The sequence below is a fragment of the Papaver somniferum genome, chromosome 7 (genome assembly GCF_003573695.1).
Source record: "Papaver somniferum cultivar HN1 chromosome 7, ASM357369v1, whole genome shotgun sequence".
Classification (NCBI taxonomy): domain Eukaryota; kingdom Viridiplantae; phylum Streptophyta; class Magnoliopsida; order Ranunculales; family Papaveraceae; genus Papaver; species Papaver somniferum.
This window is the reverse complement of record NC_039364.1, coordinates 156460661-156488380: the sequence shown is the minus strand read 5'-3', so window position 1 is coordinate 156488380 and position 27720 is coordinate 156460661. Positions and strand designations below refer to the sequence as shown.

General features: G+C 35.9%; 1 protein-coding gene across 1 annotated transcript; it reads left to right on the top strand.

Annotated features, from left to right (window-relative positions):
* Positions 1-27459, top strand: LOC113295422. Its single transcript, XM_026543762.1, has 5 exons — positions 1-483; positions 14382-15038; positions 15452-16001; positions 26768-26836; positions 27236-27459. Exons 1-5 carry the CDS (start codon positions 1-3, stop codon positions 27457-27459), a joined length of 1983 nt encoding a protein of 660 aa, XP_026399547.1.
* The last annotated feature ends 261 nt before the right edge of the window (positions 27460-27720 follow it).

The window sequence follows — 27720 nt, the reverse complement described above, 5'->3', positions numbered from 1 at the left end:
ATGGGAGAGGGAGAGCCTAGTTATGTCTTGGATCTAGATCAAAATACTCGAATTCTTAATGAATCGGGTCAACATAACAATCAGGGTATTATGATTAGCGATTCTAGAGATCAACATGACTCTTCTGTTTATGATACTTTGGATCAGGGAGCTGGCAATCAAATGAATCTTCTTAAATCATATTTAGCAATGGGAGAATTTGATGTTTCCATGGATGATTTCAATGCTCAAAATATAGATCTAGAAAATCTTCATAATTCAAGAACTTTCAAAGAACCAATTCAGTCTCTAATTCGTCATTTTGAGATGAATCAATCAAGTCATTATTCAACTAGCCTAAATGAAGATTCATCAGAAAATACTCATTTCGCATTGGAAGATCATCCCCAGACACCTAATTCTTACCAATCTTATCATGGAACAGTAGCAGAACACAACCACTCAAAGACTTTCCGAGGCAAAAATCTAAGTGCTGCTGACCAGGTATTCTTCTGCTTTCTCTATTTTAATTCTAAAACCAAGCTATATCATTTTCACCCATTGTCTGTCTTTAGTTTCTGTAAGATTAGTATCATTAATTTTCATAAACTCTTAGATATCGTTACTGTATCATAATGAAATTACTTTCATTGAATGTACAAGGCTTTGTGGCAAAAGAAAATAGGGATTATTTGGGAGACATTATTAAGGATCACAATCTAGATTTAATTTTCCCGTCGGAGACAAAGATTAGTTCTGATAGAGCTAAATTCATTTCTCAAAGATATTCATATCCTAATTTCTGGTTTGTGAATTCTGTTGGTTTATCTGGGGGTCTAATTTTGCTTTGGAAACAAGGTTTTCCCTGTGAGGTGGCCAGTAGCAAGGATAATATGATTCGTGTCTTAGTTCAATCCAATCCTTCAAAACATGAATGGTTATTATCTTGTATTTATGGATCTACTCATGTAGATGTGAAAAAAATACAATAGGATTTTCTGAAAGATCTCAGTGATAATATTTTTCAACCTTGGGTGGTTTTTGGTGATCTCAATGTTCATCTTAATAACAAGGGCCAAAACTCAAATAATTATTCTATAGAAAACTGGGTTAGGAATTTAATAGATTCAGCTGGATTGATGGATTTGGGATACATAGGTTCAAACTATACTTGGTCCAATAAAACAAATGGAAGAGGATATAAAAGAGGGAGAATTGACTTAGCACTCTCCATAATGCCTTATGGAAAATGGAATATCCATATTCTAAATTATATCATCTTCCATTTAGAGCATTGGATCATTGTCCAATTCTATTAATTACTGAAGTTGAATGCTACAAACCTAATAAATCTTCAAAATTCTATAAATGTTGGCTGAGGGATTCTTCACGTGCTGAGTTAATTAATAAGTCTTGGAACTCTTCTACAACCAATCACAATTTTTCCGATACACTAATCACAATTTAGTCACATCACTAAACATATTAAGTATTTTAAAAATCAACTCTCTCATCTTCAATTGCTTCCATACAGTGATGACACCAGCAGCCAAATCTAATATACTGTTGACAAACTAAATCACAGGGAAAGAATAGAAGCAGAGTTCAAGCAACAGAAATCAGGAGACAATTGGATTAGAGATGCAGATAATAATACAAATTATTTTCATTCTATGGCTAATAGGATAAGATCAATAAATAATATCACTGCTCTTAGGGATTCTTCAGGAAAATGGTACCATAAAAAGGAAGATTTAGCTAATTTCCTTACAAATCGTTTTTATTCTATGGCCACAACATATGCTCCTCAACTCCATAATTCTTCTTTTTATATCATTCAACCAATCATTACTTAGAATGATAATGAGATGTTAATGATGATGCCGACAAAATAAGAAATTTATAATAAGCTTAAAAGCATGTCTAGCTGGAGTGCGCCGGGACCAAATGGCTTCCCTGTGGGGTTTATCAATCGCAATGAGATAACTTTTATGGTCCAAAGCTTCTTCAAAAAAATAAAATGCCAGGTCATATCAATCAAACTATTACATGTTTGATCCTTAAATATCAGCATCATGTGTCTCCAAATGATTACAGGCCAATTGGCTTATGTAATTATTCCCACAAAATCATTTCAAAGCTGTTAGAGCATGCTCGGTTGAACTTACCAAGCGTTGGTATGTCAAGTTTGATTGTCATATTTTAGTATCAAAACTCATCTAGAGTCGCTTGATTAAATACTAGAGTGAACTTCGTTTAGGTTAGACTAGAAATCCTAGGAATGTTGAGACATACAAGTATTACTCCGAAGACCTAAAGAATGCGAAGAAGTAACGACTACAATGACGACATCATCCTTCCACTTGAGGTTAGTAATATTGACTTGAACTTCTTTCATTCCTAACGTATCTTTCAAGTCGTGCTATATTGAAAACATAACGTGTGAAGTTGTATATACTACACATATTGTATATAATACTCTAGTGATGAGACATGATCATAATAGCATGGTCATAGTATTAAGGAATGATACTACGAAGTATAACGCTTATCTTTTGAACTTCATAGATATGACATCAACATAATCTTGTATATAGTTTTATGATTATGTGTATGGGTGTATGGTGAATATTTCATCTTAGGAAACAATGTTTTACATTTGTTTAAAGGAAGTACATTCATGAATTTGTTTCATGAATCGAAAGGGAAATCAATAGGTTTATTGGTCCGGCTATTCATTGCATATCTTTGGATGACCAATATCTGTGAGTTGGTAAAACCGATCTTAACTCAGGTTATGCATCTTAGATAACCGATCACAATACCTAGACTTATAATTTGGCATGACCGGTCTTGGTATTGGTGTAACCGATCATAAGTAATCAACATGGGATGGTATGATCGATTCTTGTAATTGGTGTGACCGATCATAAGTGGTTATGTGACCGATCCTTATAATTGGTATGACCGATCCTAGTGAATGGTGTGACCGATCACAAGTAGGTGCCATGCTTAGGTAGAACCGATCCTAGTGATTCGTATAACCGATCCGAACCCGTGTATGTGACTTGGTAGGACCGATCACAACTAACCATTGTGACTTGGTATGAACGATCACATAGTAGTCTTGGAATACTGGTAGAGACAATTCTAAACTTGTTTGGAAGTGTGGTAGAACCGATTCCAAGAAGCAAATCCATGTAAATACAAAATAAGGATTTGTTGTGTAAAGATATCAACATACTTTGAACATGAGCAGTAACTCTTATCATTTTTGTTCAAAGATATTCCTTGGTACTCAAGGTGATCATGTGCCGAAATAAATTAAGAATATTTTAATTAAGGTTTTTGGTTTTATATGCTTTAATTACCAGCAATTAATGCATAGCTCTAGAGAATAAAAATTAGTAATGTGCATTTACTAATTGGAGATTTTTTATGAGAGATTTCGGAAAATATTGGACCAACATTTATTCGAATTAGGAAAACCGAATTTGGGCATTCATTGCATATCTTGAGAATATATTCGATTTTGGAAATTCCTTGGTCCTTGGTCTATAAATACCTAAGTTTGCATTTCTAGCAATCTATCCTAAGATCCATACAAACTTCATTATTTTGTTGTTTCTCGTGGAACTGTTTATTCAGAGAGGAAAGTATCTTAATTAGGTGAAATCTCTTACGACCGCTCGTTTACAGACTTTTGTGGGATCAAGAAGCTCTACGAGTACCGTTGGTGGGAAACTAAATAATCGCAGTGTTATTAGTTTTTGATTTGATTTGATTGACTAACGGTTGTTGAAACTTTGATTGCACCTAGTTTGTTTATACTTGAGAATATTCTCTTCTGATATATAATTCACTCAGACTAGATCAAAGTATCGACAGGATCTTTAGAACTGTTGTTATATTTAAATACATCTTGTGATAATCCATTGTTAACAGACTCCATTCTGTGTGATTGATCACAAGAGATTCAAGTGGTGTTGTGCATGTATTTGAAGGGAATAGAATATTTGAAGACGAGGGATAATTCTTATTAGTTTTCGTATCTTGTGGATTTAGTGCACAAAACCCTGATCGGCTGGGATCCAACTAGAATCGATTTTTCTCAGATAGATCTGATTGATTAGTTGCGTGATATCGTCATTCTCTATATTTCTCTTTGAGATCTATATTGGTTGACTGTGAATCTATACTTGACTATTTCATTAGTTATTGAATAGATTGATTATTATATTAAAGGAGTTTATTAGATTAAACATAAGAGACTTTGTCAACAACTCATCTTATCTTGTAGCAAGATTGATTAGAGTGGTTACCAAATAGATTCTTCCTTTGTTGTTTAGAATACGATCCAAATGACTTGATATTCACGTGCATGACTCTAGAAGTCAAAGGCGTAGGGATACTGAGGAACTAAGTAGATAGGGATAGTCTGCTTGGTGTCAACTATACGAAGTTGGTATTATATTTTGTATAGCGGCTTAATTCTGAGAGTATTCAAAACTAGACTAGGTCCCGAGACTTTTCCGCATTTGCAGTTTCCTCGTTAACAAAATCTTGTTTTGCCATTTACTTTTCCGCATTATAATTGTTTTATTATAATTAAAGTAAATTACACTTGTACGTTAATTCCAAATCACTTGATATTTATCCTATAGTAAATCATTTTCGGACCGTAACTATTATCTGAAATTCAAGTTGTCGCATTCTGTCGACTTTTTCCATAGACGATCACACTTGGTACCAGACTTATAGGTTGATATAAAAAAGACTCTGGTGTATTTGGGTACCCTTCTCTTTTCAAAAGCTTCTTGTTTTAAGGATGAAACCTTTAATGGAAAAGATTATATCCCCTTCTCAAGCCGCTTACGTTCCAAAAAGACTCATTAATGATAACATCATAATGGCCCATGAGATAATTCATTCTATGAAAATATCAAAAAATAAAACAAGATTAGACATGTCAAAATCCTTTGACATGCTATAATGGGATTTTACTGATAAAATGTTACTTCAACAGTCTTAAACTCCATACTTGCTCACTATATGAGTAACTTCAGACTACCAAAAAACACCTTGCAATAGTTAGATACTCTGCAAAGGAAACTTTGGTGGGGCAACAAATGAAAGAATGGTATTACCTTTATTTCTTGGGAATCTCTTTGTTTTTTCAAAAGAAGATGGAGGGCTTTATTTTCAAAATTTAGAACAGTACAACATGGCCTTAATAACCAAACCGACATGGAGGCTGTGTACTGAATCTGATAAGCCCTGGGTAAAAACATGAAGGCTAAATATTCTCTATATTGTGATTTCATACATCTGCAGCAGAAACACCAAAACTCATCCTGGATTTGGAAAGGGATTGAATTAGGTCTTGAGAATGTTAGGAAATTCCACAGATGGGATGTAAGGTGTGCAACTAAAACCCTAGTTTGGTGTGACAAGTGGATTAGAGGATTGGACACTCCTCCAACTCCTAATGAAAACTATAGAGAACCAGCCAGAATTCTGCATGCATCAGACCTTATGCTTCAAAATCCCAGGAGATGGAATACAAGATTAGTTATAGATCTCTTCCCTAAACACATAGAAGATTTAGTTCTTTAGATGCATCTAGTTCAACATGGACAAGATAAGATGATATTTGAACCGAATAGGACATGGGAATTCATTGTCAAGTCAGCTTGCAAGGCTCTGGATTATAATGCACATTTAAGGAGCCATCAATATCAAAGGATCACAAAAACATTATGGAAAAATCTCCGGAAAACTAAAGTTCCTCATAAAGTGAAACTCTTTATATGGAAATGCTTGAGAGGCATTGTTCCCACGGGGAAAAAACCTAGCTACTATAAAACAGACATAAAGAGCAAATGCCCTCACTATGATAGACATGAAGAAACCTTACAACATTTAATTGTGAATGTGATTATGCTAGATCTATTTGGTTAGCTATGAATGTTAACGTAGCAAACATTCAGATGCAACACATAGATGTAACATCTTGGATTTCCACCTGGTTCACTTATAGTCAACAAGAAGAGCCAAATACTATTTATTGGATGTCAACTTTAATGTGCACAACTTGGCATATCTGAAAAATAGATGCATGAAGGTGTTTCAAAACAAAAAAAAAAAAAACAATTGTTGGTTTTCTTGTAATCCTGTCAGGAGCCTAGTCAATCATTGAATTTCAGAAAATCTGCATCAGCATGATAGGATTACTTAGCAGAGAACTCACAAGTTTGGACTCCTCCTCCAAAGAATCATCTAAAAATGAATATTGATGCCTCATTCGATCACTTTACTAAGAAAAATGGGATGGTCTAATAATCAGAGATTTTGCAGGTACAGTCAGAGGTATCAGGGGCAGACACTTCAATGGAGGATTATACACGGAGCAGGCGGAGTGCTTGGCCTTGAAACATGCTATATTATGGGCCAAGGAAATGAAGTTACAAACCATTATTTATGAATCAAACTATCATAATGCAGTTAGTTCTATCAAAAATGCCAATTCTATGGTTCACCGGATGAATTAAGGGTATGCAGATGAAAAAAAACATTTAGCTACTTCCCTTTCGTTTTTTGTTGTCAGTCATGTAAAAAGATCGGCTAATAAAATAGCCCATGTAATAAGCTAACTAAGCTAGAGCCAACGATTACTCCTTTAATTTTTGGGGTGACATCCCTAAGAGCAAATCATATGGGTAGTGTCACTTTTTCATTTGAAAGAGTGCACTACCAATTTGAGCAAATTAGGGTCTCCAATGGATAGGCTTCGACCCACTTTTCCCCCAAATTCTTTCGGACACTCGTTCATATGAACGAGTGGTTGGGAGTTTCAAAATAGACGGGGGACTATCCCGTCAGGAAAAAGAAAGCTTTTAGTACAAAATGGGGGACAGTTCCCCGTTAAAAACATTTTTTTTTCGTTTTTTTTACGGGAGACTATCCCCCGTCCATGTAGCTTTTTTTTAGGTTTTTTTGTTTGACGGGGGATTATTGTCCCCCGTCTAAGAAGATTTTTTTTTTTGGACGGGGGACAGTCCCCTGTCTGGTCCAAAATTCAATTTCTTTTTAACTAAACGGGAAACTGTCTCCCGTGTAATGTCTTTTTTTTTGTATTTTCCCATAGTAGTTTCACTCGTTTATATGGGCGAGTAGTCTTTCATATAAACTAGTTAGTCTCCAGATGGAGACTACCCATAGGATCTGCTCCAAAGAATTTAAAATATGGTAAGGGATGAAAGGAAGATCAGCAAGAATTATGGCTTAAATGAAGTAGTTTTTTGCATTAAAAAAAAGAGTATCCGGTGTAATAACATGACTGTAATAGTGGCGACAACCAATGTATTTAATTTCGGCCGAAATGACCGAAATATCGCCGATAATATCGGTTTCGGTGTTTCACCGAGATGCCGATATCGCCAGTTGGCCGATATTTCGCTGATATTGATCGATATTTCACCGGTAAGTACTGAAATATCGTGTCTCGGTACTCGACCGATATTCACCGAATTCCGATATTGACTACATTGACGGCAACTACAATTTTACATCACAGTGTTCATTGTATATCAAAACGTCGTGGCATATAACAATGTGCTTATGTCATACACTATTCTCATGCGACTACTTTGTCCAACATTTTTCCCTATTTTTTCTTTTTCCATAACTTTTTCTTTTTCTTTTTGAGTAAATTTGATGCCCTCGTTAAGGGTTAGGCGATAGTTTTAACAATTGCTATTTGGAATTTGACGTTTCCCTCGCTCAATGGAATGAAAGTTTGGTATGGAAATGAGTGATCTCAAGTTCGCAACACATGATCGATTCGATTAATTATAAAAACAACAAATTTTGGTTGATTGCCACAGAAACTCCAGTCTTTAGTTTGAGTGGACGTTCATAGATTCTCAAAACTTGTTTGTCTCTACTGCGCTACACATGGAATGGAGAACGAGACCCACACGATCCTCTACGTGTACACTTTCCTGTAATCAGTCGATCTTAGAACCCTGACAACTTTTGGATGGTCTACTACAATGCCATTTTTGGAGTTTACTAATTGTACTGAACTCCCTATAATAAGTAAAAGTCATTTTTTTTAGTGGTTGTTATAAGAGTTTTCAGATTTATAAGGGGACACGGAAGTAATTGCACCTTGAGCATATTTTAGCAAAGTTAAAACAGAGACACTCCCATTGAGGAAATCCATTAAGGTTCAGACTTATGAAAAAACCTGAAAAAACCTACTGTACTTCACTTCTTCTCAAATACAGTGCCTTCGTTTGATACCATGAATAACCTTTCGACATTAGATGCTGATTAACAGAGGTAAGTGAAAATTTAAAAAACCTGAACCACCATTAGAGGCTAGAGAGTTTCTCAAGGTGAAGATAAAAGAAAAACAGTATTTTTTTGTATTGAAAGAAATCACCCATCTCTTCAGTTTACAAGTTTTTTGTATAGAAATGTTACCTACAGAGAAAAACAGAGTATTTATATCTGTCTTTCTGAAATGGTTCATTTTAATGTTTACACTTCTAGTTCAGTTGCAGTGTTGGAAAACGATTAATAAAAAAATAATTTTTTAAAATTTTAATAAAAAGTTATAATTTATTGTTTTATTTTGTGAATGAAACTTTTTAGTCCCACATCGTGAAGTTTCCAATTTTTACTAGTTTTAAGAAACTATATAACCCTTTTAGTCCCACATCGGAGAGTTTTTCTTCTTAAATTGTTTTATTCCATTATATAAAGAAATTCACTATTTTTGTAAAATCTATGAGAAAGGGGTTGCTCTATATTTTAGAGGGACCCCTAAGGGAAAATATTTTATAGCGTTTCTTAAGAGTTCGTGATTTTCCTTAACGGTTTTTTCGGAGTTGCCAAGCTCAAGTTGAGCATCTACTACATATGCTAGTAGTAGGTGTAGTAGGGTGTTTTATCCTGGAGATATCCGTCCTGTGAGGGTTATAGCATCACTATTGAGTGTAGCCGGGCGCTAATGTCTTAAGGGCAACGTGTTGAACACGTGACTCACTCTGTTTTTCCAAGGTTTTGCCTTGTTGTTGTTGCGGAGATATAGGGAGTTCATTCGTTTCATCAAATCGATCACTTCCATTATAAAGGAGCTAGGTATCAATAACTTTTGCTTATTTGATTTTTCCTTGTTTTTTATTATTGCACCCAACAATCTTAAGACATTATAATTTGTAATAATCGAAAATGGTTGGTTGGTTTGTGAATCATGGATGTTAATTATGGACTGAAAAACAAAAATAATTTTTTGGTCAGCTGTAGAGTTTCGAGATTATCTCTTAACCTAGAAGGAATTTCGATGAACCCTTTTGACACAACGTAGTAGACATCCTGATAGTTACACACGTAAAATTTCAGAATTTTTGGAGTTGTAAAAGTTTTTGTTTGATATTTTACAAAACAGACAAATGTTCCTGAAAAATTCTGACGGGCAAACTTTTGTTGTTAACTAAAGTATTTTTTATGGGGTAATCATGAGTTTTTGATATGGTGGTTCAAACGAAGTTTGTAAATCTAGATATTATCTTCAAAACTCATATTTTATCTTCCGTTTCGGAACTAAGGTTTGTGAGATGTGGTGTATTAGGTGATTGAGAAATTACTGTGTCCGTGGTCAGAGTATAAACGAAGATTGTGACATGAAATTGAAAAGGAACATGGCTACCAGGCGCATGTGGATGGACACAAATCTTCCAAAGCTGAAAAAGGCGGGAATATCAAACACAACTCTAACTGTAGTCTTCATAAGAAAGGTATGTTTCGTAAAACTGAATCCGGCGTTACTTTAATTAAGGGTGATTGTTATGTTTGTAAAATTCCGGGCCATACGGTAGTAAAGTGTAGACAACATAAAACCTTAATAAGTAGAAAGTTAATGCTAATTTAGTTGAAAAAATTAGAACGAGTTTATTCATGATGTCGGAAGTTATTTTAACAACCAATGTGAGAGACCAGAAGGTGGACTCTGGAGCCACCAAGAATGTTTGTTGAAACAGAGACCTGTTCACCTCCTATCAGAGGATAGGGGATGTCGAGAAACTCTTTTAGTAACTCATCTGCAATAGAGGTTGCATAAAAGGAAAAGGTCGAGCAGAAGCTCATATCTGTAATACTCTCACATTGAATGAAGTTTTCATGTTCCAAGCATATGCAAGAATCTTGTATCTTGTTCTATTGTAGATGGAAAAATTTAAGATCTTAATTGAATCTGGAAAACTTGTTGTAACAAGGCAGTTATTTTTAAGCAAGAGTTATAGGACTTTGGTCTATATAAGCTTAACGGAAAAATCTGATGATGTGAACATAGTTGATTCTTGTGCTTTCTTTATGTGATTGATTGTTTTATGTGGTAAGCTTGTAACCGTAAACTTATAAGTCAATGCTTAACTGGATAGCATAGGCTGCGTACCCAAATTTAGTTTGGACTTTGAACACAAAAGTGAAATCTGTGAAGAATCAAATGCTTTAAAACCTTTTAGCACAAATGTTCAGAGTAATTCTAAGCCTTTAGAATTAATTCAGTTAGGCCTAGATGACATGAGTTCAACCCAAAATCACTGTGGTAAAAGATGGTTTATAACTTCCGTAGATGATTGTACGAGGTAATGTCTTGTATGCTTGCTTAGGGATAAGGATGATGCCTTAGAAGCCTTAAGATGTATAAACTTTAAGTTCAAAACCAATTAGAAGCCTTGAACATAACAACTGTATCCTTAAGAAGATGATAATTGTCATGTTGATTAGTTCAGGATTACCTGCGGCCTTGTGGGAGGAGGCAGTCATGTTAACTAGTATATCCTGAATAGAGTACCCTTAAGGATCAGATAAAACTCCATATGATTTATGGATAGGTAGATGACCTTCTTATGAATGCGTCGAAGTGTGGGGGTGTTTGACTAAGTTTTCCATTCGTCTTCCTAAAAGAAGTAGATAGAAACCAAAAATGTTGATTGTGTCTTCATATAAGGTATGCTGAGTATACTTCTACATATAGATTTTTGGTTGTGTGTTCTGATTTTTCAGACTTTGGTGTGATTTTTTCTGACTTTGTTGTGAATATTGTTACATAATCTAGGGATGCTGAGTTCTTTGAACATGTTTATTCTTAAACTTGTACCTCATTAGAGAAGTGTTGTTGATCCCCTAGATTTATTTTCAAATAGTCAGAACTTATCTTAAAGGAAGATAAAGTTAAGGTTGAGCCTAAGAGAAGTAAAACAATTAGACTTGAGACTTCTTATGAAGACGACTTCATAACATGCCTAGCTTAGTCTAAGCCCTGGACTTGTAAAGAAGCCTTGATATCTACTGAAACCCCATTCTGGTAAGAAGCTTCATTTAGTGAAATGGACTCAGTCCGTCGGAACCTGACTTGGGAGGTTTATAGTTTACCTCCAGAGAATAAGACCATGAGATGTAAATCAGTCTTTAAGAGGAAACATTAGGTATATGGAACTGTAGAAAAATATTAGGCTAAGTTGGTAGCTAAAGGCTATAAACTAAAAGAAGGTGTATATTTCCTTGATTCTTATTCACATGTGACGATATTTACTTCCGTTGAGATGCTAATTGTTATTGTTGTCATAAACAAATTAGAGATACATCAGATGGATGTTAAGACAGCTTTTCTAAAATCGTGAATTAGATAAAGAAATTTACATAGACCAACCTGAGGACTTTGTAGTGAAAGGTTATGATGACAAAGTTTGTAAGTTGAACAAAATTTTGTATGGTTTATAAAATAAGCACGTAAACAGTGACATGGAAAATTTGATCATATGATAATGTGTAGTGGATTTAAGTTAATGAATCTGACAAGTATATTTACAAGTAACTTGTTAAGGATACTTGTGTGATTGTATGCTTGTATGTTGATGATATGCTTATACTTGATACAAACATAGATGTGATTAATTCCACTAAAAACATGCGCTGAATGAGAACGTTTACTTGAAAGACTTAGGCCCTGTTGATGTAATCTTAGGGATGAGGATTAGAAAATAATCTAACATATGTAGTCTTTGTCATTCTCATTATTTTGAATTTGTGCTTAAGAGATACAATCAGTGTGATTGTAATCCTGCTTGTACTCCGTACGATTATTCATGTAGACTCAAGAAAAAAGGGTCATGGAGTATCTTAACTTGAATACTCAAGAGTTATAGGATGTCTGATGAATTTAATGAACTGTAAGAGTCCAGACATTGCCTATATTGTGAGTAAGATAAGTAGATATAATTGTAGTCCAGAGCAATAGCATTCAGATGCACTGAGTAGAGTATTATGGTACCTAAAATACTCTATTACCTTTTATTTGATTTATCAAAGGTATCTTGTTGTCCTTGAGGGACTTTGTGATGTAAACTGGATAGTTGACTCAGAGGAGTCTAAGTCTACGAGTGGATATGTTTCACTCTAGCATCAGGGTTTTTTTTGGAAGATTTACAAACAAACATATATTGCTCAATTCATTATGGAATCTGAGAGTATTGAGTTAGATAAAGCACGAGAGGGGGCCGAGTGCCTAAGATGTTTTTTAGAAGACATTCCTCTCTGGCATAGGCCTGTGCCAGCTATATCTATACATTGTGTTAGCCAAGATATAATAGCTAAAGCTGAAAATAACTAATCTCAATCGGCGTTATTTCCATTGATTGGATAAAGTCCAAGGAGAATATCGCGCAATCTTTGACGAAAGGTTTATCCCAAGAGATAGTTAGAAATGCATCGAGGGGGAAGGGGCTTAAGCTCATAAATTAAACTTGCCATGAAGGATACTCAACCTTGCTGACTGGAGATCCCAAGATCAAGGTTTCGAATGAGACAACTAATTTGTGGTGGGTAAAGGTAAACACTATCAGAGAATTTTATTCTTTGTCCCTTCCCTATGGTGTAGACGTGATAGTGTGACTGCATGTGAAGGATGACTTTTAAGAAGTCTTAATGAGTTCTATAGTTTCAATTTAAGATTGGAGTGGGGTGTAGCAGTAACACTCTTTATGGAAACTCACCTATCTGAATGAGGAAGTGCGCCGCTTCCTATGAGAATATGAGCTTTGATTCTCTAGAGCATTCTGAGAAACAGGATATGTCCAGGGCCAAATTGGACAAAACGACACGAGCTTGGCAGCAATCTTGGAGATATCACCCGTGGTTGTTATCACGAATTACATCAAATGCTAGCAGTTCAAGACATAGTTCACTGTCTCTAGCAAGTAATTCCGGTAATATATTACTAAGCAAAGGTTCAAGACCTCATGGACACCTCTGCCTAAAATGGTATTTCCTGCGCTTTTATGTGATTTTCGTTTTGATGGTTTTGGTATTCCTGGAACTTAGGACCTAAAGGTCACTAAGGGTTCACTAGTTCATGCTTTTTCACTTTGCTGAAAGATACCTATAGTCTCACCATGTGAGAACTAAAGATGAAAGCTCTCAATACTATTATGATTTATGCAATCCATAGTATGACCCTGGGTCAACACACTTTTGTGTGAGGGAGAGGACGTAGAAATGACTAGTATGATTTCAACACTTGCACGATCAGTCTGTTTGGATCGTGAGGTTGGGATGTTGATTTACCAAGATCTATCTGTGTTTTCATGTTTTATTGAGTTTTCATTCATGTGGGGGATTGTTGGAAAACGATTAATAAAAAAATAATTTTTTAAAGTTTTAATAAAAAATTATAATTTATTGTTTTATTTTGTGAATGAAACTTTTTAGTCCCACATCGTGGAGTTTCCAATTTTTAGTAGTTTTAAGAAACTATATAAACCTTTTAGTCCCACATCGGGGAGTTTTTCTTCTTAAATTGTTTTATTTCATTATATAAAGAAATTCACTACTTTTGTAAAATGTATGGGAAAGGGGTTGCTCTATATTTTAGTGGGACCCCTAAGGGAAAATATTTTATAGCGTTTCTTAAGAGTTCGCGATTTTCCTTAACGGTTTTTTCGGAGTTGCCAAGCTCAAGTTGAGCATCTACTACATATGCTAGTAGTAGGTGTAGTAGGGTGTTTTATCCTGGAGATATCCGTCCTGTGAGGGCTATAGCATCACTATTGAGTGTAGCCGGGCGCTAATGTCTTAAGGACAACGTGTTGAACACGTGACTCACTCTGTTTTTACAAAGTTTTGCCTTGTTGTTGTTGCGGAGATATAGGGAGCTCATTCGTTTCATCAAATCGATCACTTCCATTATAAAGGAACTAAGTATCAATAACTTTTGATTATTTGATTTTTTTCTTGTTTTTTATTATTGCACCCAACATGCAGTACTTCTTTCCTTCACTCATGTTTCCAACCAATTTCATTGGCTCAGAATCGAATACTCGGATTGTAACCAGGGAATTAAGAATTCCCAAGTCACCCACAATCCTAACACTACATTACAAGGAGGAGGAGGAGGAGGAGGAGATTTCAATGAGAAAACAAACATCTCGCACATTTTATTTGGAATCGATGGATCAGTAAAAACATGGGAAAATCGTCGTCATTATACAGAGTTATGGTGGAAACAAAACATTACTCGTGGATACATATGGTTAGATGAAAAACCCGATTCATGGTTAATAGAATCTCCACCATACAAAGTCTCAGAAAACAGTTCAAATTTTGGATCAAACTCAGCTGTTCGAATCGCTAGAATCGTTTTAGAAAGCTTTAAACTCGGGTTAAAGAATGTGAGGTGGTTTGTATTAGGAGATGATGATACGATATTTTTCACTGAAAATCTAATCAGCGTTTTATCAAAATATGATCATAATCAAATGTATTACATTGGTGGTAATTCAGAAAGCGTCGAACAGGATGTTTTGCATTCGTATAATATGGCATTTGGTGGTGGTGGTTTTGCTATTAGTTATAGATTAGCGTTTGAATTAGCTCGGAATTTAGATGATTGCATTAACAGTTATCCGAATTTGTATGGTTCAGATGAAAGGATATCTTCTTGTATAGCTGATATTGGTGTTCCTCTTACTAGAGAAGTTGGCTTCCATCAGGTACATTTCTCTTTATTTTCTTTACTTCTTTTTCAGATTTTCTGTTTATTTGTCTTTCTTACTTTGTTCCTTGTTTCGGCAAGTGTCCATTATTCGACAAGGGCTCAGTTTTCGACAACTGTTCGGTGTTGGTCCTGAATATATAAATACAACAATCTGTGTACACGTCAGAGTTACATTTTGCCATTAGGGATGAAACTCATTCTCACATGCATTTTTCAAACAAAAATGCACGTTCGTCGTGCATGGCAGCATGGGGTTGGGGTGTGACACTAAGGCACCCTTTCACTATTCCCACTAAGGCACTAAGCACACCTGGGCCTAGCACGTTCGTTAGTCTGTTTTTCCCAAAGTGAAAATCTTTTTCGACAATGCTTGCCGACTAAACCTTTATTATGTTTGCTTATTTACAGATTGATGTACGAGGTGACACGTACGGACTGTTAGCCGCACATCCAGTAGCGCCCCTGGTGTCGCTACACCATCTCGATTTTGTGGAACCGTTATTTCCGAACAAGACGCGATTGGATTCGATTAAGAGGCTGATGGATGCACATAACATGGATCCGTCTAGAACATTGCAACAAAGTGTATGCTACGACTTCAAACGGAATTGGTCGGTGTCAGTTTCATGGGGATATACGGTGCAGATATATCCTTCTCTGCTATCTGTAAAGGAGTTGTGCACTCCTTTACAAACTTTCCGAACGTGGAGAACTTGGAGCGAAGACATGTTTATGTTTAATGTCAGGCCCATTAAGGATGACCCTTGTGAATCTCCGCTTGTATACTTGCTGGGTAGGGTAAATGAAATTGGAGGTCAGGTTGAAACACTTAGCACGTATAAGAGTTATTTTGATGAGACTAGAATGAAATGCGATCATCCTAAATATGTTGCTGCTATGAATAGGACAAAAAAATTGGTTACTGCTTCCAGAATGGAGAATAACGAGTGGCTTAAAGGTATGCATGCTCTTCCTTTCGCATTATCCTTCTTCTTACTTTTCACGATTGATAAAGGGGATACCAGATTTCCTCTGGGCTGATACCATGGCATATAAGGACAAAGATTCAGACCGTTGGATCGTCCAAATGGTATCAGCCTCCAAAAACTGATAACCCCTTTTATAAATCATGTTATTTTTGACCTGTTTGAAACTTTTGACCTTGGGGTTATATTGAAGTGCTACACATCCCGTGGATTGTCCCGAAAAACATAACAGGATTGGATCCCTCCCAACCCGGTAGTTTAGCAGGAATGGATTTAGTATGCATCATATCCCACTGTGTCTGGTCGGGACAATTCGCGGGATATAGATCATTTCTAGTCTCAATATCAAGATTGCAAATTGAGATAATAATTTACTTGGGTCCACCAAATTCCATAATGATACACGCCCAGGAAAATTAGTATCCCAGTATCTCCTATTAACAGACAGCCACGTTTCATGTGATCGAGGAATACTGAAAATAGGGGTACTCTGACATTCCTCACTCCTAGCGTCAGTAAAAAAATCTTTCATGAAAGTATTATTTTGGCATGTTTCTCTTCACATGCTTTATTTTGACAGGGCTGAATTGGGGATCCTGGAAAAATAATTGGGGACCCCTAGCTACATGATAAAAAAATGTCATGAAATAGTAATTGAGGGTTATCCCTTATCTCATTCTTTTTAAAATGGCTAAACCACCCCAAATCATTAGTGTTAATTGAGTTGATTAGTTGTTAATCTTACTTAATTTGATTTTAACCTTTATTTTTTCAAATTTTTTGTTTGCAATTTCTTTTTAAATTTTTTTTTTGCCGAGATTTGTATGAAAAATCGTCATGGAGGTGAAGTGTTTCATTGACGACTTTCAAGAGTCGTTACTATTTCAAAAACGACCCTCAAGAGTCGTCATTGTTTCAATGATGACTCTAAACAGTCGTTAACCCATATAAAAGAGTCGTTATTATCTTCGGAGAGTTATTAGTGGTGGAAAAACATTAAAGGGTTGTAATAGTATTGAATAAGACCATGACGACCCTTTGATGTATTTTTCCGGAGAAGATAACGACCCTTTTATATGCAATAACGATTGTTTAGAGTCGTCATTCAAACAATGACGACTCTTGAGGGTCGTTTTTCAATCATTAACGACTGTTGAGGGTCGTCAAAGAAACAATGACGACCTAGAGGGTCGTTTTTAAAATAGTAACGACTCTTGAGAGTCGTCAATGAAACACTTCACTACCACGATAATTTTTCATACAAATCTCGGCAAAAAAATAAAATAATTTTTTTTAAAAAGAATAACAAATAAAAGAAATTAAAACTAAAACAAAATAAAAATTAAAAAAATTAAAACTAAAAAAAATAAAAATTAATAGGTTGACATGTATCACAATCCCAAGGGTTGGAGTAATATAGTCTTTTCATGGTATTTAGACACCCCTTGTCCTCTTCCCATGAGTGGGGATAGGAATCTAGGGCTGCTAATTATTTTTTCAGGGCCCCCAATTGAGCCCTGTATTTTTACTCTATGAATTAATGTTATTGGGACTGGTAGAATTTATTAGTTAAACTATTATTAGTTAGATAAAAATTGGCTGTTGTAAGTCTAGTTGGAATCAGGATATTATATTTTTTTAGAGAGATATTTTAAACAATCGAGTATTAATTGTTGGAAAATAGAGTACCAGAGGAAGAAAACAAACAACGAAAAGAATGTTGTATCACTAAGCTTGAAGGCCGCCGTACGATTCTTTTCAGCAATTATTTCAACCCTTTCCAAATAATTGGCGAGTACAATCAGTCAGCAAAACATTGCTTTCAGGATACAATGAAGCCCTAACAGCGTTGTTGGATTCAATGATTGCACTCCCTTATACCCCCTTCCCGGACCCCTGGATAGCGGTAAATATTTATAAAAATATCCAACATTCTTCCCTTATTTTCAAAAATGAAAAAACGCAAAAGCAAAACAAGAAAATTTAAAATCAGAGTGGTTGCCTCACTAAAGTGACTGCCTACGTACTCGAGTGGGATCAAACAAACATAGTTCACGCTCAGTTGGGAAATAAGCATCATCCCGAGTGGGATCAGACCAACATAGTTCACGCTCAGTTGGTAAATAAGCATCATCGTAGAAATCAATACATAAATGACAGGTATATTTTGGATTTAAACCTTCATTTAGTGTAACAAATTCAAAGCCTTATCGAGGTTCGGTGGTGAAACTAGTCTTGAACCAAGTATCCCATAGGATAAAACCGGAATCTCCACACATATTTATTTCAGAGATTGTGTGTTCAGTAACCCAGTATATTAATGGACCTATGCTTATCTTGGATTCATGAGTCTTCTTAGATAGAGGTCTTTTTCTCTTAGGAAACGACCTGATTTCCATACTCATATAGATAAGTATCTAAGGTGCTTCGGCGATACACCTGTAAACAAACATAGACTCATTAAGGATTTTCATCCAACCTCTTTCTTGCAGAACTACTGCACTAATTTGAAATGGGAAGTTTATAATTAGTGTACCATAACCACATCCATAACTTGTTGGTACCACATTGAACTTGTTTATCTTTTTCAAAACATAGGTTAGGTTTCTGTTATGGGTGATCAACTTTCTTTCACGGACCTTAATTCCCTTTCCCCATATTTTATTGAAAACACTGCGTTTGGTAGACTCTTTGTGAGACGGTCTGCCAAGTTCTTCTTTGAATCGATAAAGTTAACAGAAACTACTCATTTCTTGAGTAGTTGTCTCACAATTTGATATCTAAGACTTTCATTTTTTTTCTTCCCATGATATGTCTTGTTTGTTACATTAAAAATCGTAGTCTGATTATCACAATTAATCAAGACTGTTAGAGTTGGCTTCTTCCAATATGGGATCTCTTCAAGTAAATTTCTAAGTCATTCTGCCTTCTTACATGCATCTGTAAGTGAAAAGACGAGGGCACCCAAATATACCTCAATCTAAAAATTTTCCTACCTATAAGTCATTTCTCCGAAAGTGATTGTCTATGGACTGAGTCGATACAATGCAACTAATCGGTTCACACTTCGTTTGATCGTCTATGGATACGAGATCGAGATAATACAACAACAAAGTATGTTTACTTGATAAAAAGGTTCGGACTTAACCAAACACATTAGAATTCACTTATCAAGTAATAGGAATTAACGTTTGTGTGATTTACTTTAATTATAATAAAACAATTATAATGCGGAAAATAAAAGTAAATGACACAGCAAGATTTTGTTAACGAGGAAACTGCAAATGCAGAGAACCTCGGGACCTTTTCCAGAATTGAATACTCTCAGGATTAATCCGCTACAAAAAATTACACCTAACTTCGCATAGTTGAGACCAAGCAACTGAACCTATAGTTCACCTAGTTATGTCTGTATTCCCACGCCTCCAACTTATAAATAAGTCACGTGCTTGGAACAATTCCTTTGGTTCATATTCCAAACAGTAAAGGAACAACAAATCTGTTTGGTATCAACTCTCTTCAACCAAGTGATATGAGTCGGACAAAGGCTCTTCTGTTTATCTTAACATAAACTCCTTCATCAGGTCCTTAGATCTATCTTATGTTCAATTACCAATGTACTCGTTAAGATTTTGTGATCAACACTCTTAATCCAAAGAATTGTGTTGATGTCGATCTACTCAATTAATCAATCCAATTCTATCACAAGGATAAAACAGATTATTAATTGGATCCTCTTTTTACCGAAACAAGTATTGTGCACGCCAAAGATTATGAACCCCAAATCAGAAATCTTCAAACTCTTCTTTGTCTTCAAATCTTCTTAGATCTTCAATAAACACCTGCATACAATCACTTGAATCTCTTGTGATCAATCACGCACAGAACGGAGTCTATTAACAATGGATTATCACAAGATCGTCTTTAGAACTAACAACATTCTAAAGATCTCTGTCGAAACTCTGAACTAGTTTGAGTGAATCTTATATCATAAGAGAAGATCCTCAAGCATAAACAAACTATGTGCAATCAAAATCCAACCACCGTTAGTCAATCAAATCAATCGAAAACAAAAGATAAACCGCAATTATCTAGTTTCCCACAAACGGTACTAATAGAGATTTTTAATCCCAAAGAAGACTTTAAAACGAGCGGCCGTAAGAGATTTCGCCTAATTAGGTTACTCTCCTCTCTGAATAGGAGGCTTCACCAGTAGCAACACAACAAGAGGTAGTTTGTTGTTACGAAGGATTAGTTTGCTAGAAATGCAAACTTCAAGTATTTATAGACTAGTAAGTTTGGACACCAAGGAATTTCGAAAACCGAAAATATTCTCAAGATATTCATTAAAGCACAAATTCGGTTTCCGTAATTCCCGGAACTGCTCTGTCCAAAAATAATGATCTCTCAGAAAATCTCTAATTAGTAAATGCACATTACTAATTCTTATTTTCCTAAAAATGAAATTAATAACCTTAATTAAAAGATTCTTAACTTATTTATGTTTCGATCCTGAGATTTTCTTCCCTTAGCTATTAAGGAATAACTTTGAACAATTAAATAATAAACATTCACAGCACGTGTTCAAAGTATGTCCACATCCTTACTTTGTATGTCCTATTTCATACTTACAACCTTGAAACCGATTTGCCACACTTTCAAACAAGTTTAGAATTGGTTCATCTTACTTTGAAGAACTATGTGATTGATCAAATAACATTAAAACACAACACATGGGTGTAACGGTTCTACCAAAACAAGTGTCGGTTCTACCTTCCATGTGAGTAATGTGCATAGTCACACTAGCTTTCCAAAATTCGGTTGACTAGGTACTAGGATTGGTTCCCCACATATATATGGTATCTAACTTATATGTGTTGCACATGTCTATAGGATAGGTTCCTCTTTGCCTAAAAACGTGTTGCACATGTCCATAGGATCGGTTCCCATTTCTGTTACAAACTTGTTGCACCTCATACAGGAATCGATTCCCCTTTGTGATGTATTGCACCTCTTACTAGGATCGGTTCCCCTTTTCCCAGATTTGGTCAGACATAAAATCACAAGCTCGGTCATACCATCTCAGGTGATTACTTAAGATCGGTTTCACTAATAAAAGTCATACCAATACATAAGTCAGGCATTTGTGAATAGTTTTACCAAGAACACAAACAAGTCATGTACGGTTATACTAATCACACATATTGGATGTTCAAAAGATATGCAATGAATAACAATACCAATAACACCTGGCGATTTCCTTTTCGATTCACAAACCAAGTTCATGAATTTACTTCCTTAGAACACATGTGAACATTGTTCCCTAGGATGAAATCCTCACCTCATACCCATACATAATCACAATAGCATTCAAATGATTATAGCGATGTCTTATCTACAAAGTTTAATGGTTAAGCAATAAACCTCGTATTGTATTCCTTAATACTATGTCTATATAGAGTTCAATCAGGCTTCGCAGTTTTGTTTTCAATATGCACGACTTGAAAGATACATTAGGGAATGATGTTGTCGTTGTAGCTCCTTGATTCTTCACATCTTCAAGTCTTCGCAATACTTGTAAAGTCTCATTATCCTAATACTTTCAAGCTAACCTGTATGAAGTTGACTCTAGTACATAATCAAGCGACTCTAAACATGATTTTTTGATTCACTAAAATATGACAACCAAACTTGACATACCAACGCTTGGTGGGTTCAACCGAGCTACGCTCTAACAGTAAGTGTTATCAATTTTGACAACATTTTTCAGAAATACAGGTTTGCTTCTTGGAACTCCAAGACACAGCAACACCTCCTAATGTAAAAATGCATCCACTAGTCGACTTGGATTTATATTCTACATTATTCCAATTAGCATCATTGTATCCTTGTAATAAAAATGGATAGCCTTGATAATGCAAACCATAATCAATAGTCCCCTTCAAGTAAGCCAATGCTCTTAAAACTGCTCTCCAGTGTTCAACTCCTAGATTACTTGAGAAATGAAATAACACTCCCACGGATTGAGGTATGTCCGGTCTTGTGCAATGCATAACATACATAAGACTTATAATAACACTGGAATACTCAAGTTGATTATGAGTGCGACCAATATTCTTCATTAAATTTACATTAGAATCCAAAGGAGTGATGGCTGGGATGTCATCAAAATGACCATACTTCTTGAGAAATTCTCAATGTAATGATATTGGGTTAAAGCCAACTCATTCCCATTTCTTAGAATTTTAATTGCTAATATCGCATTAGGCTCTTCTATGTAGCGTCCCCAAAGCTACCAGCTGACTAATCCAGGAGATTAACTAATTAAAGAGGCACTAAGGAATCTAAATCATTTACTTTATCATTCAATTAAAAAATCTTCTACAGAACATAACCCAAGAACTAGCCCCGCTCTGAAATATATATATATATATACAAGAATTCCTCTCAAATGATACATATACAATAGTTATTTGGTTTACAAATATAATATACATCATAATAAACATAGCCGAAGTTAACAAACTAACGGACTCAACTCCTCGAAGCTTCCGTTTCGCAACTCTGATTTGTCTCTGAAACTGAAAGTGGGAATGGGTGAGCACATCATCCCTAGAAGGGATGCCCTGTATAAATAACATTTAACTTTCAAGAAATCATGGGCAAGACTTGGAAAACAAAACATGCTTTACCAAACATTAAAAAGTGACCAAGTCACTGAAATAAACAAACATGTATATGGACAAACTCATTCTTCAAACAATTTATAATATTGGTGTCGTGAATTCCACACCGAATAGGTAATATTGTGGTGTATCGCCCTAGCCATAACATAAAAGCTGAAAGTAAGTAGGTACAAACGTGAAGGAGCATATTGGTGGCTCTATAAAAGAGTCACATTGATGATACCTGCAAGTGCACAGGGTCTGTTGTAGTGAGTGTGCAAGGCAGGGTCGAACCACAAAGACTAGGGTGTATAGTTGAAGTTTTTAAACTGTTTTCTAAGCTTAACAGAGAACAAAGGCAGTAACTAAATCAATGAGGTAACAGTGACAGAGAACAAAGAAAGTGAAATTCAGTGGCAGTGAATAAGAAACATTGAAACAAAGATAAACAAACCAAGTCTGTGAGCCAAGGGCAGTGATAAAGAAACAAAGGCAGGTCCTCCAGCTATGTTCTTGTCCCTTGTTAGTTATAAGTCAGCTTCTAGGCTTTCTGAATAACTAGATGACAGTTGCGGTTCAAAGCCGGCTGTTCATCTAAGGGTTGGTCTAGAAAGCAGGCTAAAGGAACTAAGATAATTCTAAACCTTGTAGTAATTGGGGCTCTCACACTGCAACTACTCGCAGAGAAGCTTGCTTAGTGTTTTAACAACCTAAAAGGATGTTCAATCCTAGACAATTCAAGCACAACAAGATCAAAGCATGGATAGGATAAAAACAATTGAAGTTTACAACATCATTTAAAATAAAAACTAACCCTTGAGGCACTGGCTATTCCAGTCCTCTTGGGTGAAGCACTGGCTAGTCCAGGCATGACTTCTAACACACACCCATCATCCCTATTTATACAACAATCAAAAACCCCAAAAATTCCCAATTCAATGATATTAGGGTTTGCATAGAAAAATGAAATTAGGTTTTACCTAATCACTGATAGCACTCAATAGCTTCGACCCAATCTTCCTTGTCATCTTCTCTTGCTTCCCATACCTCCAATTTGTGTCTAGCTCGACCCCCAAAAATCCCCAATTCATAAAACTAGGGTTTCGAATAAAGTGAAATTAGGTTTACCTAATCTCTGAAAACGAATGATAACTCTCACCCATGCTTCCAGTTCTTCTCCTGATGCTTCCCACACCTCCAATTGCTCTCCTAACTCACCTAATTTACCAATTTTTCACACGTTAGGGTTTTGAGAAAAACGTGTATAAAAATGGGAAATTAGGTGGCTAGATAGGTTGTAATGATGGTAGTGGAGATGGGTTATGGTGTTTGGTTGATTTGAGATGAGATGGTGGTGGTTGAGGTGGTGGTTGAGCGGGGCCGTGGAGTTGGTGGCACTGGACATGGAGTTGCAGAAGAGAAGAAGGGGGAAGAAGAAAAAAACACGATGGAGAGAAGGGTTTGTTTGGTTTTAGGTTATAAACCTAGATGCTAGGGTGTTGAGTGTTTCATCAAGTTTTGATGATTCGCAAAGATAGACCGTTGGATGATATGAGATGAGTTGGATCTAACGGCGAGATGGATGCAGATCTTGAGCGACCGTTGGATGCATAATACATCAAAACTGACGGCTCAAGATGGAGTTAGGTGCTATGATGTTTGACAGGAGCTTCAGAATTTGATGCACTGTGATGAAGCGACCGTTGGATGCATCTGTGGATCCAATCTGACGGCTACGAGCTTAGGCAGGCTTTGGGCTTGGTCTTGGACTTAGGTTAGAGTTTGGGCTTAGACAAATCTGAGCCCGCTTATTCTTTAAGAACAAATTCTTTCTTCCAAGCCCACTTCTAGTTGGTCCGACTCTAGCAAAAATCATTCTTCGCTGCCTTTCTGCGGGAGTCTTTGTCGTTTCTTTGCTCTTTTCACTCCGTGAGTTAACCAGGCTTTATTTAGTACCTAAAAATGCAAAATTAATTAAGAAAAGTATTTATTCTTGAAAACAATGAAAATACAGAATATGGGTTAAAATGGAGAATTAGAGCACAAAAGATGAGTTAATTGCCAAGAAAAATATATATAAATATGCACTTTTTAGCACTCATCAAATACCCCCAAAACTGAATTTTACTTGTCCTCAAGTAAAACAAAACTAAGAAAATCCTACCTATACCACTGTCGCTGGTCTCTCGAATGCATTTAGCATATGCACTAAGCCTTTTAAACCACTAAGTGTCCCTAGTGGACGAGTTGAAGTCTCGTGAAGGTTTGCTTAGAACGTACCTACAAAGTTCTAGGACAAAATATAAGCTCAGATTCCATGAAATGTGACATGTGCAAGACAGTAGAAGCTCACATTAAAATGAAGATGTCAATCTAGCTATCAAAGGCACAATCCTAGCACTGATAACAACTAAAGACACGTGATAAGAGTGTAAAGTGTATCTACACATGTTTCTAGAATGACCTGAAGTTATGACTACTAATCACCAAGAGATAGTTTTTAGGCTAAGAACCGAATTCTAAGCCAAGCTAGATGTCCGTCTTTACGAGAATTGTGAATGTTCACCCAATGAGTTGGTGATATTTCAGTTTACCCGCGTTATACATCGATGGCTGCACCCTCCTTGCTTATTACAAGACTATTTACAACAAAAAGATGACTCTTTACATGACTCTTATTTACATTGATTACTCTCTTTTATTTTTGGAACAAGAAAGAACTATTGTCTTTAACATGACAAAACATGGAATAAATAAATACTTGATTTTTTTTTTAATATTTTTTTGATTTTTCTGAATTTTTTTGATTTTTTTTTTTTTGATTTTTCTGAATTTTTTGATTTTTTTTTTTTTGAAGAAATAACTTTGATCTTTACAACATAGTGACACTTTTGATACATGAACAAAAAAGAAAAACATAATTACATGACTCTTAGCAAGAGGTGGCCCTTATCGAATGCATCCGGTCAAATTCTATGGTTGCTTTTCTTAACGTATCCTCCAACTTCTATCCCAGCCAACCAAAGAACAAGCTAGTCAAGTCTCATTCAGTATTCTAAAGTGATTGGCAATCTAACTTCCTATCAAACACCTTGAAGATCGAGGCTATACATGTATTGGTAGATCGTGCGCGTGCAATTTTCTTATCACATGTGAATTGTGCTAGAATCAGGGTGCCTAAATATCTAGACTAAGAATCCTTATGTTTACATACATGCACAAGAGTCAACATTTCAAGGTAAATAAGCTCCATTTTTATGTTTTTTTAATTTTTTTTTTTTTTTCAAAAAGAAGGAGTTCTTGTTTTCAATTATGGCATGTGATCGTGGTATCTACTCTATACCCCCAAACCTAAACTAAACATTGTCCTCAATGTTTCAAAAGATGTAAAGAATTATAATACAACATATGGAGAGGATTATGCTGAGCAGGGAAAAAGGAAAGAGAATACCCGGATGTCGGCGAAAGCAAGATTAGAACTCCGTTATTCAAGGCAAAAATCCAACATATTTTAGTTAAGAGTCACATTGGATTAGCAAAATATGTACAAAAGAAACAAAAGATTTAACTAAGAAACTATCTACTAGACTCTATACAAGAAAATTTGGTTTTTAATGGGATTGGACTTTTTGGGAAAAATTTGGTTTTTAAGGGAATGAACAACATTTGGTTTTTATGGGAAAAAGCCTTTTGGTTTTAATGGGAAAAAACTTTTTGGTTTTTAGGGAAAAAGCCCAGCTAATGGGCTTAGAGATCTTTGGCTTTTAGTTTGTTTGAGGCCCAGAATTCAGTTAAACTTGGCCCAGAATCAAGCCCAAAGAAAATTTAAACAAGCCCACAAACTGGGTTCAGGGGCCCAGTTGGGTTTTCAAACAGAGTGAGAGTGGTGCAATTGGGTTGTTGGGTTTTGAAGCCAAAGTTTAGTTAAGTACCAAGCCCAGCTTCTGGTTTAAACAAGCCCACTATTCAGTTAAATTGCAAGTCCTCAGAACTAAAACAGAAACACACACTAATTCATACAAGCCCACAAAACTGTTTTGAGTTTAGGCTTACTGTTTTGCTCCTTCCCTCAGCTTGTGCAGCCCAGCTTGGGCCTTGGTCTAGCAGCAGCAGTAGCAGCAACAGGTGTGCAGCAGCTAGCAGTAATTCCACAGCAGCAACAGCAGCACAACAACAATTCCACAGCAGCAAAAGCAGCACAGCAGCAGCTCAACAACAGCAGCCTTTGGTTCTCAGTGCTGCTAGCAACAGCTTTTCAGGTACTGTTCAGTTGAAGCCTAGCCACACCATGCTTTTCTCTTCTTCTCTTCCAGTTCTTAGGCTTGCTGTCCAGTTAAGCAACAACACCATCTACCTGCACACTTAAATGTGTGTGATCAGTACACAGAAAAAGGCAGGGAATTGTGTAAGTGGAATGAAGAACTGCATAAAGCAGTGCAGTTCAGGTGAAGAGTGCAGTTGAATATCAAAGTGAGCAAAATTGAAGAATTACAATGCTGCAGTGGCAAAGTAGCAAAATGCACTCAACAATATTGTTACAGTTGCAGAACAGAATGATATCAACTACACTAGCATGCTAGCACGGGGCAAAGATGCAAGAACAATGATGCAAATATGCAATGATGTATGTGGTGCAGCAGATGCAGATGCTGATGCTAAGATGCTAAAAACTACAGATGCAGATGCATTGAAATGGAATGAAATGCAGATGCAGATGCTAAGATGCAAAAGTATAGGACAGACATGCAATGATGAAATGGAATGAATGCAGGTGCAGTTGCAACAAAACTAACAAGCTAATGAGCACAGGCTACAGGGCAAGGCTAAAGACAGTTACACTAATATAGCTAAGTTAAGTTACAGCAAAATTTGAAAACAGAAAACAAGAGCAAATTTTTTTTGTTTTGATTTTTGATTTTTTTTTTCTTTTCAACTACACAGCACCAATCCCAGGCAACGGCGCCAAAAACTTGATGGCTCTATAAAAGAGTCACATTGATGATACCTGCAAGTGCACAGGGTCTGT